Source organism: Colobus angolensis, unplaced genomic scaffold, assembly GCF_000951035.1.
Source record: "Colobus angolensis palliatus isolate OR3802 unplaced genomic scaffold, Cang.pa_1.0 Scaffold185, whole genome shotgun sequence".
Lineage (NCBI taxonomy): Eukaryota > Metazoa > Chordata > Mammalia > Primates > Cercopithecidae > Colobus > Colobus angolensis.
Window position 1 is genome coordinate 1744624 of NW_012114988.1, and position 15399 is coordinate 1760022.

Consider the following 15399-nt stretch of genomic DNA (forward strand, 5'->3'; position numbering starts at 1 on the left):
TGAATTGCATTTTGAGTGATGCTACCTGCTAAGGTAAATCCTATGCTGGGAGGTGGGGGGAGGGGTGTTCACTAACATTGCAGGGGGGCGAGGGTTGGGAGAGTGTGTAATTGTGAGGATGAGCCTGGGATTTGGAGGGAGATGGACTGGGTTCGGGTCCCTGCCCCGGGATGTCTTAGCTTTACAGAGCTGGGCAAGCCCCTCCACCTTTCTGATCTCAGCTTCTCCATCTATGAAATGGGTTCATAATCTCACAAAGAGGCTGCTGGCAACACTAAATGAGAAAACACAGAAAAAAGCCCCCTCCGCCATAAAGTGCTGTGCAGTAGTATTTATTGTTACTGTGTTAAAATTCACTCCCGGGGAAGTGATTTGGGGCCATGGCCCTAGGAACCGCGTCTTTGTTCACAGTCATCCCATTTCCTCTGCAGCCACAAAAGGCCTGCGTGTGTCAGGGCTCGGGAGATTCTCCTCGCTGGCCAGCCATCGGCAAGAATGCCAGACTCAGAGGCTGCCATTGCCCACAGGGTTTCTTCTCCTTTCCATTCACAGCAGGAAGAGCCCTCCGGAGCCTCGGAATGCAGAGTGGAAGTGGTGGTGCCCAGGACGCATGGGCTCTGATGGGAAGGGGGAGGTGGGCCTGAGCATGGGCCTTCTTTTCCCCAGGTCAGAGAGGCCTGGGTGCCCCTGGAGGGAATGCTGAGGTCACCTCTGGCCAAATCTTCCTGTTCTGCCAGGACCCAGCCCTGTTCAGTGACGTCAAGCTTTTGGATCCCTGTTCTGGGGCCCTCCTCCCTGGCCGGGCTGTGTAGAGACGCCCTTCTCTCCACTTTATTGGGTCCAGATTGTTGTGTGGCTTCTCTCCTCCTCTGCGGCCTGAGGTCCGAAAACAGCGATGCTGACAGACAGACAGATTTCTCAAAGAAAGGTCCCACTCAGCCAAGGACAAAGGGGCCTCTGCGAGGCTCCTGGGGGTGAGAAAGCTGAGAGTCTACTAGGCAGGTGCCTTCTGCACCCACAGGTACAGGCTGCAACAGCTTTCCAAGAAGCACATCCACTTCGTCCCCAGGTCCAGATGCCACATCGCCCTGCAGGGACCAAGACCACACTCAGGCTGCTTGGACAGGATGTAGCGGGTCACTGTCCTGGAGCTGGCCCCTCTGTAGCCTGTGACAATCAGCTCGAGTCTCTCTGCCAAGTCTCCGCCTTCTCTTCTTGCCCACCCTTGAAGCGGAGTTGACATTTTGGGTTTTTCCAGCAGACAAAGCTCACCCAATCTGACACTGTGGAGGTTGTTAATTTAACAACCAACCCATCCTCATGTTGAGAAACCAGCTCCAAATGCTCACCTGGCTGTCAGGGATAGGGAGCCTCATGGGTGAAAGAGAGATATGATGGCATAATTTAAACCAAAAGAGACATTGGCGGTTGCCCGTGTTGCCCCAGGCCTGCTGGCCTCCTGCTGTGAGTGTTTCAGGTAATTCCATCTCCGCCAGTGACCCCCAGTTGTCCACTGTCCCCAGCAAGATCGAACCATGTAAGTGGCCATTTCTGACAACTTGGGTGAACGTTGGTTTCAAATCATCAGCTCTGCGTTCAAGTGCCCTGCTACAATTCTGGCTCACTCTGCAGGAATAAGTGCCTGCCTGGGTGCGCTGCCATTGCTCCCTCCCAAAAGGCAGATTCTGGGGTCTCAGCTCGTCCAGGCTGGATGTGGCTTGGGAGTGACCTGTGGCACCAGGTTGGAGAGAGGTCTCACCTCTCCTTTCTGAGCTGTGGATTGCAGCTTCAGGACCCTATGGATGAGGCTGAATGTCATGAAGATAATGGAATTTGGAGTCTCAACAAAGCCAAGCCACATGCCAGAGATTCGCCACCTGAGGCCCAGGATCAGAAGTGTGTCCTTAGGAGGCCAAACATCCACCTGTCTACCAACTAGACATTTGGTCTCAGAGAGCAAGAAAGGCTGTGCTTATGTGGTTAGGGGGACACCACGGTCTTCGGCACGAGAGAGGTGTAATTCTCAAGTTCATCAGAGCTCGGCTTTCCCCATGAGACGAAACAACTTGCCAGGTTGAAGAACACATGCTTTGAGGGTTCTCAGAGGCTGACACCTGTTGTGAATCTTGGAAACTCAAGCCCCAGTGCAAACGGCCTCAAAGGAGATCAAGCATCATGGTTCCAACAAGAGACTCGCTTTGATAACCCGATGTGTAAGTAGAACAGCAATGCATCCGTCCTTCCCTAATCATCACGTGGCTGTCATCCGGTCAATGAACTGAAGCCCGAAGGCTTGGGTCATACTGGTTTTCAAGGCTGTGCTCACGGGATTTATATGTTTCTTGAGCCCTGTTGGGGGCCTCTTGGCGGGTCTGAACATTAAACATTTATTTTCCTCCTTTTGCACACTGCTCCAACCAAAACAGAGTTGGAGAGAACTAGCTCTATGTCATTTCTGTGTTGTAAATGGGAAATTAGCTACCCCGTAACTTCCCATTGTCTCCTGAGAGGTTACAAAGTGTGTTACAGATATTAGCAAGTGTTAATCCTCACGATGTCCCTGGGAGGGAACCCGAAGTATCATAGATGAAGACATTGAGGCACAGAGAGGTGAGGCCACTGGGAAGAAGCCCCACAGCATAACAGTGGCAGGTCAAGAAAAGGGCTGGGGTTCTCCCCCACCAACACCGAATGATTTTGATTTTGCTCTGTGGAGTTTGTGTCTCGGTTAGGACATTGGTGAGCTATGTCACCTATGTTTCAGGTGACAGGGACATCACAACAAAGGTTTGTTGGGTTAACAATGTCAAGCATTTCCCTGCCCTAGACCCCAAACTCCTCGCCACACTCCATACCATTGTCATTGGGTTCAACAAAGCCAAGTCACAGGCCGGAGATTCACCAGATGGGGCCATCGGTCATCCCTGATCCTGTTATCCCAATAGCTTTCATTCTGGTGATAGGACATCTGCATCTCCTAGAAATGTGGCTGCTAAGCCCCACCCCTGCACAGATCATTCACCGGCCCCCCACTCAGCGTAGCCACTCCTGGGTGGATCAGCGAACAGCTCTTCAATACGTCCACCCCCATGTGTCACAGAGCTTTTCAGGTGGAAGGAATGATCAGCCCCCATTTTGCATTCTCCCAAGAGAGATTCAGTGAGACAAGTCAGCACCCAAGTTCTCAGTCAGGGAGGGTAAGGATGCTGCAGCCGAGAGTCCCCCAACCCCCGCCCTGTCCAATGTCTTAGCAAGAGGCAGCACTTCCTGCACCGGCTCTTCTAATGGACTGAGTGCTGGCGTGTGGGGTTGGGGTCCCCCCTGCTCCCCCTGGAAGGGTGTTTTGGGGAACTGTGGACCTCTTCCCACCTTGGCAGCTCAGTTTAAGGCTCCAGGGACTGCTTGGCTGCTCCAGTGATGGTCACTCTGAGGTGGGGCCTGTGTATCCTGGATGGAGGCAGGGCTGGACACTGTGACAGGTCCTCTGGGCCAATCTCCAGTTGAGCAGGAAAGTCCATGGCCCACCCAAGACAGGTGGGCTGGTGTCTTCTCTCTCCTAGGTGCTGTGGAGCTGAAACCGCACAGTCTGTTGGGATATTGCCCAGGAGCAGGGGACATCCTCAGCCTGCGGCTGCTATGTACAGTGGCAACGGCACCTGGGGCCATCTGGCTTCTCTTCCTTCCTGGGTCTCTCACGTAGGGTCTGGTGGAGCCACCAGTTCCTTACACGTTGGTGACCTCCAGGCTGTTGTAGCCTTCCAGACGGCACTGTTCCAGCCTGCTCTGGGTGTCATCGTCTCCACAGTCTTCATTTTGAAGAGAGCCATAGTCATCATGGAAATCAGGATCTTTGCTGCTGAAGCCCCTTCCTATCTTCCCCAGGGGCAGCTGAGAAGACAAAAATATGATCAAAGGACAGGAAGAAGAGAAACAAGAATTAAGAATGAAGTTCTGGGAAAGGTCTCCAATTCTAATTGCTGAGTGATTGAGTAACTCACTTAACCTGTGTGTGCTCCCCCTATTAGTAATAATACTCCCTGCTCAGGGAGGCTGAGGGGAGTCTGTGAATGACCGTTAGGGGAGAGCTTTGTGTGCCCCCACCCCCGGAAGGATTCAGCTGGTTACCAAGGGTGAGGACAAATATCACTGGTCTGACTATTCCTGATTCACAAAAGCCTCCTTCTTTCCTCCTTGGTGGGTGGAGAGTTGAGGAAGTGTGTCCTGGAGACTACCTGTGAGAATGTCTGAGCGGGCCCGTGAGGTCTGACTGCACTCCCAAGTCAAGGAGGAATATTCCAGACAGCCTGGTGTGGCAGAAAGAATGTGCGTTTTGGAGACTTGTAGACCCAGGTTCAGATCCCTGCTCTGCCACTTCCCAGCTGTGTGACCTTGGACAAGTCACCTCCCCTCTCTGAGCCCATTTTCTCAGCTACAAAATGGGAATGGTAGTTTCTAACTCCCAGGTTTGTTGTAAAAAGTAAAGTCCCACCAGTCTGGCCAACATGGTGAAACCCAGCCTCTCCTAAAAATATAAAAATTAGCTGGCCGTGGTAGCGAGCTCCTGTAGTTCCTGCTACTCAGGAGGTTGAGGCATGAGAATCAATTGAACCCAGGAAGCAAAGGTTGCAGTGAGCTGAGATTGCGCCACTGCACTCCAGCCTGAAAGACAGAGTGAGACCCTGTCTCAAAAAAAAAAAAAAAAAAGTCAAGTCCCATCTGCAAAGCACATAGCAAGTGCTTGCACCAAGTAAATACTTGATGAATAGTAACTATTATTATCACACACGGTAGGCCTTCAAAATACCTCTCTCTTAACTGTTATTATCACACACAGTAGGCCTTCAAAATACCTCTCTCAACTATTATTATCACACACAGTAGGCCTTCAAAAATACTTCTCTCTTATTGCACACATCTCTGTGTTAAAGTAGTCACATTAGTGCTTTGTAACTATTTATTTGACTGCGTTTCTTTCCAGACCAGTGTTTCCCGATCTTCTTTTTTTATTATTATTGCTCCCTAAGGAGACTTTTTAGACAGTTTTTTCCTAATTGCACCCCTGCTGTGAAATTTTAATGCTACAGACATACTACGCTTCTGCTTGTGTACCATATGTACATTTGTGCTTTTACATAGAAAGAATAAGAATTTTTGCCACCGCCTCCACCCCCCACCTCCACCAAAACAAATTTTCGCTCCTTTGGGGGCAATATTAATCCCAATTACTAGAGTGCATGTTCTAGAATGGAGCTTCTTAAGGGTAAAGTGGCAATGTATTCATGTTTATGAATGAATGGGGATCATGCATTCTTCAAGTGGAAGACGTTTTGGATTACCCAGTTCTGCCATCTGTGTCTGTGCATTTCCATTGAGGAATCTGTGTCAGTTGGAGTCTGTGCAATCGGACCTGAATTGCATGTGTTTTCATACTGTTTGGTTGGAGTCACCAGAGGTTCATCTTTGCTATTGGTCGGGTCACTGAAGTCCCAAATCGAAATCAGTGATCGGGGCTCAGAGTTTGGGGCTGCGCTGGAACCCTGTGGGTAGCCTGGCTGAATGCAGGATCCACCTCACCCCAGAGATCTCCTTTTCCAGGAGGCCAAGGTGGGTCCTAGAATCTGCATGTTCAGTAATAGTCCCAGGTGACTCTGATGCAGTCAGGTGAGACCTGCACTTTAAGATCCAGGCGCTACTCGAAGCCCTGCAGGGGCTTTGTGCACTGTACCCAAAGCATCGTGAAGGTTCCTTGAAGGTACGTCCTGGACGCCCCCGTGACCCGGCCTGGCACTCCACCTTCACAGGCCAACACAGGAGCCACAGAGCTCCTGGGAAGAGGAAAAAAGACCTGCAGCTGGGAGGAGAAGAAAAGACCTTTCCCGGGCGTGCAGGACCCACAGGCAAACCCATCGAGTGACTTACCCGGCCAGCTTTGTACTTGAGACCGCTGCTGTTCTCCTCCTTTCCTGCCCGCGTGACGCTGGAGGCCCTGCCAGGGGGTGTTCCAAAACGCTCAGCTTCCCGGATGCCTGTGGAGCTGGGGAGAGGCCCATTCTGAGTCAGCAGGGGAGGCTCAGTCACTTCCCCAGAGACATACACACGCACATTGGTGACAATGACCACAGCTGCTGAGACTGACTGATTCCCTCTCACATGCCATCCTTGTGCTCAGCACTTAAGAAGTGTGATTCTCACAACAGGCCTGGAGCTTGGGACTGCCAGCCCAGCACTATAGAGAGGGAAAGGATGCCAGAGACAGCAAGCAATTTGCCCAAGACGACACAGCTATAAGCGGCAGAAATGGGCCTCCGATACTCCAAAGTCTTGCTCTTAACTCTTCAGTGTACTGTGAACTTTACTGCAACAGACTCGAGATGAGTATCTCAGCATGATAGCTATTAGCTGTGCTTAGAGAAGCATGAGGAGTCTCCCCTGCTCTGAATTTGCAATCTGTGTCGCCCACCTGACTTTCTGCCTGAAGTTGCCCCCATGACTCCCTTCTTTGTGCAAAAGCATTGAAGCTTCTGTTAGAATAGGATTTGGCCAACTACAGCCTGCCTGCAGGTCAAATCCAGCTGGCAGACTGATTTTATAAATAAAGTTTTATTGGAACTCAGCTGTGCCCATTTGCTTACGTGTTGTCTATGGCTGCTGTCTTGCTATAAGGACAGAGTTGTAGACTTTTGACAGAGATCATATGGCTCTCAGATCCTAACATATTCACTATCTGGCCTTTTACAGAAAAAGTCTGCATATCAATGCTGTGGATAAACAAAGTCGGGACAAGAGGGCTGGCCTGGAGCCAGAAGTCACCACGAAGGTAAACTCATTAAAAGAAATGAAACTTCTAGCCGGGCATGGTGGCTCATGCCTGTAATCCCAGCACTGTGGGAGGCCAAGGCGTGTGGATCACTTGAGGCCAGGAGTTCGAAACCAGCCTGGTCAACATGGCAAAACCCCATCTCTACTAAATGTACAAAAAGAATTAGCTGGGCATGGTGGTGCACACCTGTAATCCCAGTTACTTGGAGGCTAAGGTTGAACCTCAGGAGAATCACTTGAACCTGGGAGGTGGAGGTTGCAGTGAGCTGAGATAGTGTCACTGCACTCCAGCACAAGACCCTCTTGCAAAAAGAAAAAGAAAAAAAAAAAAAAGACCCTTCTAGCATCCTTTAAGCCGCCTCAGAGAAGTTCTTCGTCTTCTGGGGCAAATTTTGCTGAGAAAGTTCAAGGGAGGGGAGTGGTGTGTAGGAGACAGCACTGATTGAATGGCAAATGAGCTACGTTCTCAAACCCACGGGTTCCACAGGCTTCCACATAGCAGTGAGGCCCTTGCTCAGTGGTGGGTCAGGAAATGAGGTCTTCATGAATGGCCCCTCTCCTCCACCTGGAGACGAGATTCCCCAGGTCCAGTGGGGAAGCAGCTGTAATTGCAGAAGCCACAAAATGTAAACTCAGGCAGCTGGCTGTTTGCTCTCTGGTACAGAGGGGTGCTGGAGCCCCAGCTCATGGAACATGAGCAGTCAAATGAGCCTGGGAGAGCCTCAGGGGTCCCATCTCTTATTTTCACTGAAGAAGAGACAGAAGACCAAAGAGAGGGTGTGTCTTGTCTGAAGATACACAAGACACCTAGTGGCAGGGATGGAAATTGAACTGGGGCCTCTGGGATCAAGGTCTAGACCACGGCCTTCCCACCTTGGGATTTAGGGTAGGACAGTGGTCGCACATGTGGGCTCCATGTCAGCAGCCTGGCTCGATGCCTTAGCATAGCCTGGGCTGTGTGCTGAGCAGAGTGGGGTTAATAACAGAACTTCCTCCTTAGGTCACTGTGAGGACTAAATGAGGGGATACACACAAATACACACACACACACAAACACATATGCACACACAAAGACACATACACACAAATACACACAAACACACATACACACACATACATACACATATACACACATACACATACACACATATACACACAAACACATATGCACACACATACACAAATATACACATAAACACATACAAACACAAACACACAAATACATACACAAATACAAACATGTATGTGCACACACATACACAGACACATGCACATACAAATACACACACATAGACACATACAATATGCACACACACAAACACATACACACACAAATACACACATACATATACACATGCACACACACATACACAAATACACACACACATACACAAATACACACACACAAATACATACACACACATACATATACACACATACACAAGCATACACACACATATACATATATACACACATACACAAAAGTACACACAAACATACACAAACACCACCTACACATACATACACACACAACACACATATATACACATACACATACATACACACAAACATACACACATATACACACAAACACACAAATACACACATACACACAAGCACACACACATGCACATACACATATATATACACACATACACAAATACACACATACACAAACATACACAAACATCACATATACATACAGACATACACCTACAACACACATATACACACACATACACAAACACACGTATACACACAGACACACAAAAATACAAACACACACACATATACATAAACACATACACACAGATATATACACACATATACACACAAACACACTCATACACAAGCATACACATATACACATATACACACAAACACATATACACACATATAAACACACAAACATACAAATACACACATATCTACACACACACACACACACACACATATATACCCATACATATACACACACACAAATATTAAGCTCTGATTAACAATAGCAAGAGTAATTGCTACAATTACATCTTACTGTGGCCAACCAAGGCTTTGGGGACACAAACCTGGTCGGAGTTCCTGCTCAGCCATTCCCTCTATATGTTCTGGTGCAAGTAGAACACCTTACTGGGCCTCAGTTTCCTTATCTGTACAGTAAAGTCCAGTAAGCAGCCCTCGTCTTTTTTATTCTCTGAGCGAGGGTCTCGCTCTGTTGTCCAGGCTGGAGTGCAGTGGTGCAATCTTGGCTTACTGGGCTCAGGTGATCCTCCCACCTCAGCCTCCCAAGCAGTTGGGACTACAGGTGCACACCACCACACCCAGCTAATTTTTGTATTTTTGGTAGAGACAGGGTTTTGCCATGTTGTCCAGCTCCTGGGCTCACATGATCTACTGGCCTTGACCTCCCAAATTGCTGGGATTACAAGTGTGAGCCACTGTGCCTGGCCAGCCCTGGTCTAAACAACTACCCCATCCCTAGAAAGTGGTTGTCTTTCTGTAGACAGAGAAGTACGGCGTGACCTTGGCCTCCACTGTGCCAAAATATCCTCCCTCCTCATTTTTTCCACAGTGGCTGAAATCCCCCCATCTAGGCCTTTGGATTAAATCCCATGAAAACATAAAAGCTCCAGGGATAAGCCAAGCACAGGGCCAAGATCTTTGGAAGCTTTGAACCGACATATTAAGTATTTCTAGTCACTTAGACCTCGAGGAAACGGTACATTGGAAGGAGAACTTTTGATGAGGGAACATTGTGGAGAATGGCGCATCTCACTGGAATCTCCTGAGTCAATATAGGGCACCCCAGGCACTAAATCGGCATCGTGGTGCAGGAAGGAAGGTTGGGGAATGGGAGTCAGCCTCTGCCAGCTGGGCCAGCCTGAGCATTGAGTCTCAACCCATTAACCAAGAATTTACAAGGCTGGAGAGGCACAAGACACTGTGCTGGAGAAAATGAATGGAAAGGAAAGAGTACTTGAGGACCACCCACTGTGTGCTGGGCACACTGTCAGCTCCTTGCCACGGTGGCTCAGCAAACCCTGTGCAAAGCCCTGGGAAGAAGGGGTGATCATCCTTATTGCAAGCTGAAAAAACCGTGGCTCTGAGAGGGTAAGGTTTTTGCCTAAAATCACACCGATGATGGTACAGGAGCCAGAATGCAGCCTCAAAGGCCCCACTGGGCCCCATCGCACACAGGCCCAGGCCTCTGGGCACTGAGCTGGTCCAGTGATGGGTCAGGGATGGTTTGAGGGTGGGATGGGGCAGAATCTCATATAAGCTCAATGTGTCCTTCCACCCGCATTCGGGTGGCCTGCTGAGTGACCGGAGAATAAATGTTTTCCATCGCCCGTGTCTTGGGAAGCCTGTCGGCCGAGGAGGTGGGACAGGTGACAAGGTTCTCTTATTCTTTGTGTTTGAGGGTCAAGTCTATTTGAGTTTGTAATGGAATTGTTCTTCTCCATTGAAAAGCTAATGAGAACGCTGGAGCAAACTGACAGAAGGGGACTCCCAGGCAGCTACTCCAGAGGAAATTGTTGACTGCATGGAGATTCTTCTGTCTCCAGATGAAGGCAGGGGCAGAAGCTCTCAGTTCCTACTGGGCATCTATGTATCAAGCAGGCTGCATACAATTTGCCTCCCTGAACCTTTGGAACAAAGCTACAAGGTCGGTATGAGTCATATTCCCATATTATAGAGGAAGAAACTGAGGCTCAGAGAGGTAAAACCTAAAACCACTAGCTCATGTTCAACACAGCAAGAAAGCAGTGATGCTGGGACTTGAACCCACATTGCAGCCATTGCCCTGCAGAGGAGGAATGGGAGGCAGCAGTGGTGGGGCTAAGGGTGGGTTTGGAATAAATCACTAATATTTATATTATTGGGTGTCTTATGGTGTACCGGTTCCTTTGCCAATTGCTTTATGCATTGTCTTACCTCATCTTGCCATCAACTCTTTGGGAGGCAGATACTGATTACCATACTCATTTTGCAAATGAGGAGAGTACAGTTCAGAGAGGTTAAGTAACTTGCCCAAGGTCACACAGCCAGGATTAGTGCTGCTGGGGTTTGAACTTGGGCTGCCTGGGGCTAGAGTGCCACAAGGCGTTCTGAATGGATTTATGTCTTCACTTAGATGTCTACGAAACCAGTTTCTTGCCTGGATGGGAGCCAGAGCCTTTCTTTGATGAGCAGAGACCCTCAGAGATCTATTAAAAAAGGGAAAGAGAGAAAACCTGGAGTGGAAGCAGGCCCTGGGCTAGAACTCCACACCATCCACCTATGAGGTCTTCACCCATCTCTGTAAGCTTTGCGAGAGCAGGACATGGATCACTCAAGTGCCTGCGCACAGCAGGTGTTCAATGACTGCGGAGGGTGGCTTTTATGGCAAAAGGGGCACTATTCCAGCCTAGATCCCAGGGGAGAGAGATCAGTTCCAGAAAGAGCTTCTGACTAGGAGTAGAGACCTGGGTTCCAGTCCTGCTATGGTTCCAGTCCTGCTCCTCTGTGTGTCCTGTCCCTGACTCTTGTTTTAGTGACAAGACATATTGCCTTCAAGGCACATTTGGGGACTGATCATGCATTTTCATCAAAATTTTTGTTTTGACTCCTCCGATCCCTTGGCAGGTGCCTTTGGGAAACCTCTGCTCCTCGCTGCATCCTTCCTGCCCACTGGTTTTATTCTCCAGGTCCTTAGTGCACAGTCCTATGACCGATGCATTGTTGGCGCTGGACCAAGGTTTATCGGGCGGTGCAGGAAGTCAGGGTGTGTCAAAGCAGATACCACGAGACCATGGCAGAGACTTCTCCTTGGCGCCTTTGGGTCATGTGCATTGTCAAAGTTGTGGGAGGAGGGCTAGAGATGATGTCATATTGGGAGCCATAAGCTCCTGGTGAATGTGGAGCCTGGACCGAGTCATTTCCCTCTTATCTTATCATTGGGAGGTTCATTGCTTTCGTCTCATTCTTGAAGGAGTCCCTGCCCTACCACAAAATAAGAACCCACCCTATTTGTCCCCACCAGGCCCTTCTTTGGTGCTCCCTGACTAGTCTTTGACAGTCCTGAACATACCTGTCACCTCGTGGGTGTGTTTAATCGGATACACGGTTTAATCAGATAAGGGTTTAATCAGATACACGAATGCCTGCTAATATTTAGCTAGAGCCATCTCTCCAGGGCTCAGAAAAAAGTTTGTTACAGATCATGTGGCTCCAGAAGGGAGGTCAGGGAAAGAGGATAATTCTGAGGAGAAAAGGCTTTTCCCTGTGTCTTTTGATTCATGGCTCCTGGAAGAGGGTTTTGTTTTGTTTTTCTGTTTTGTAGAGATGGACCCTCGCTCTGTTACCCAGGCTGGAGTGCAGTGGCATAATCATAGCTCACTGCCACCTCACACTCCTGGGCTCAAGTAATCCCCAGCCTCAGCCTCCTGAGTAGCTGGGATTATATGGTGCATTCCACAACCTCCAGGTAATTTTTTAAATTTTTAGTAGAGACAAGGTCTCGCTATGCTGCCCAGGCTGATCTTGAACTCCTGGGCTCAAGTCATCCTCCTTCCTCGGCCTTCCAAAGTGCTGAGATTGCAGGCATGAGCCACCATGCCTGGCCTAAAATAGAGTTCTTATCAAACATTGTCTCCATAAGAACCACCCCAAAATGCTAAAAATGTAGATCCCTGTGTTCTGTCAGCAGATACTGGTCCTGCAAGTCTGAGGCAGGACCAGGGAATCTGCATTTTACAATAGCTTCAGTGATTCTGCTGCAGGGGTCTGTGGGCCTCACTTTGAGAACAGCTTGGGCGTCAGCCTGCCAGTAGGGAAGAGCAGCCCAGGACACCTGGACCCTGCCACACATGCACAATTTTTCCTTAAGCCTCAGTTTCCCCAACTGTATAACATGGGGAGTGGCCCAGCTGCTCCCTAAGGCTCCACATGGTTTGGGGTTTAGCACTCAGGCCTGAGTTAGAGAGCCCCACAGTGAAATCTGGGCTCTGTCAATGAAATCAACAAACCTTTAGATAGGCTGATTAAAAAAAAAAAGAACAAAATTCAAACTCAGATCACTAAAACCAGGAGTGAGTGAATGAGAGAATATGACTACCAACTTTACAGATAAGAGGCATTACAAGAGAAAAAGTATATGATCAACTGCATGCCACCAAATAAGCTAACCTAGATGAAATGGACAAAATCCTAGAAAGATATAAGCTACTGAAACTGCCTCAAGAAGAAATAGAAAATCTGAATAGACCTCTAACAAGTGAAGAGATTGAATTAGAAGTCATAAAGCTTCCCAGAAAGAAAAGCCTAAGACCAGATGGCCTTCACTGGTGAATTCTACCAAATGTCTAAAGAATAACGAACACCAATCCTTCCAAGCTTTTCCAAAAACCAGAAGAGGAGAGAATACTTACCAATTCATGCTATGAGGCCTTTATTACCCTAACAACAAAATCAGACAAAAACGTCACATGGAGGGAAAACCATAGACCAATATCCCTGGTAAAGATAGATGCAATTTTTTTTTCAACGAAATACTAACAAATTTAATCCAGCAATATATGAGAAGGATTATACACTGTGATCAAGTGAAATTTATCTGAGGAATGCAAGGTTGGTTTGACACATGAAATTCAATCAATATAATACACCATATTGATAGAATAAAGGTGAAATCTAGGATTTGCCACTTACTAGCTGTGTATCTTGGGCACATAGCTTGGTACCTTTGAAGAAGTTTCTCCATCTATAAAGGAGGGATAGTGCTACTGATCTCTTGACATTGCCAGGAGGATGAAATTAGATAGTTCACACAGCAAGTGTTCAATAAATGGTCATCTAACCCTAAGTGCATCATTTTAAGAAGAGAATCCACTGGGATGGGGCCTGGTTTATGCCCATGTGTTCATTCTCTGGTCACTTTTCAGATGAGGATACTAGGACAGGTGGGCTGATGTGGTCTGCTCACCTGGTCCACAAGCATCATTAATATGCTCATTCCTGACTCCAAACCTTTGTCCCCACAGTTGCCCCACCTGGACCAACCAACTCAACCTATTAGGCCAATGCAAGTCCTCCCAGCTACACTCCACCTGCACGTGGCCTTTCCTTACATGTACACTGCTTTCTGTCTCTTCTCTAAACACCTGGGTGTGTTTGGATTTAATATACACTTAATTCAACATCTGACTGCTCCTCTACCTCTTTCTAGCCTATGACTTTCGGACGAAAGCACTTTGCTTCTCTGAGCCTTGGCTTCCTGATCTGTAAAAGGACACCACCATGGTGCAAAGAACAAATGAGAGGCCGTAAGTGATGGGCCAGGATAGGGAGCTGGACCATCTGCCTCCAAAGCCCTGAGCTGTACTGTAGCCAGCAACCAGAGCCCGGCCCGTGCTCACTTGGCTGGGTGGAAGACGGCGCTCATCTCCTCTGCCAGGTGTCTCCGGAGGATGTGTTTCCCACTGGGGATGCCCAGGGCAGTGGCCATGGCCTCAGCGTTGAATGTCGGCTCCAGCACCAGCACAGCCCCATGGACGCCGCTGTTGGTCAGGTTGTCTGCGTACTCCTGGGGGCAAAGGCAGGGGGCTTGTTAGCCTGCAGTGGCCATGCTGCTGACCTGAGGGGGCTGCAGTTCCAAGTGGGGCTCTGTCCCCAACAGCAAGGGCTTGACCCCCTGGGGACCAGTTAATTTGCTGGTGAAGATGAACCCCTCCCCAGTTTTTTAGAGCCACAAGGGCAGGGACCTCCTGTTACTGAGATGGCCCCTGACCCTAGCAGGAAGTCATCAATATTTGTTAAATTAATCTCAACCCCACAGTTGCTTAGTAGAGTGGGGCTGGCACAGCCTCCCTACCCCGTGTGAGAAAAACATCATGACACGAGGCTTCTATTTGGAAGGTAAGCAGTTCCCTCCTTCTGAGTGACAGGAGGCAGGTAATTCTTGCTGGGCCTGGGTTAAGATGCTCCAGCCCACACAAAGGGGATATTAATTTGTGTGGGATTTGCCCATTGATTTGCATGAGATCTGCGTATTGATTTGTGTGCAGATTTGCATATAGATCTGCATACACATTTGCATGGGATTTGCATGTACTTGAGAGCCATCTTGACCTCCGCCATCACCCTTACCTTCAGGTCGATGTCTCGAACCCACTTGAGCACCCGCTGGTTGGTCCACACCACGGGGTCAATGTTCTGCGTCTCGCAGCGGGCCCGGCGCTCCTGGAGGGCCTTGTGGGGAGACAGTGGGTCACTCGGAGGGACAAGGGTTCATGCAGAGGCCATGTGTGGAATTGGGGCTCCCCGCACCTGTTTTTTTCCCCCAAGACAGAGTCTTGCTCTGTCGCCCAGGCTGGAGTGCAGTGGTGTGATCTCTGCTCACTGCAACCTCCGCCTCCCAGATTTAAGCAATTCTCCTGCCTTAGCCTCCCGAGTACCTGAGATTACAGGCACTAACCACCACGCCGGGCTACTTTCTTTTTATATTTTTAGTAGAGATGGGGTTTCACCAAGTTGGCCAGGCTGATCTTGAACTCCTGACCTTGTTTGTGATCCACCCACCCTGGCCTCCCAAAGTGCTGGGAT

The 15399-nt window shown here is 48.9% G+C and overlaps 1 protein-coding gene across 1 annotated transcript in view; it reads right to left on the reverse strand.

Moving 5' to 3' along the window:
• Positions 1-316: 316 nt before the first annotated feature.
• KAZN (kazrin, periplakin interacting protein) overlaps positions 317-15399 on the reverse strand; it is a 538050-nt gene continuing 522967 nt past the window's right edge. The window contains exons 13-16 of the mRNA XM_011939915.1: positions 14944-15045; positions 14214-14380; positions 5920-6034; positions 317-3888 (exon numbers count right to left, since the gene is read on the reverse strand). Of these exons, the coding sequence (XP_011795305.1) occupies positions 3724-3888; positions 5920-6034; positions 14214-14380; positions 14944-15045 (549 nt within the window). The 3' untranslated portion in view covers positions 317-3723. The remainder of the gene's footprint in view (positions 3889-5919; positions 6035-14213; positions 14381-14943; positions 15046-15399) is intronic.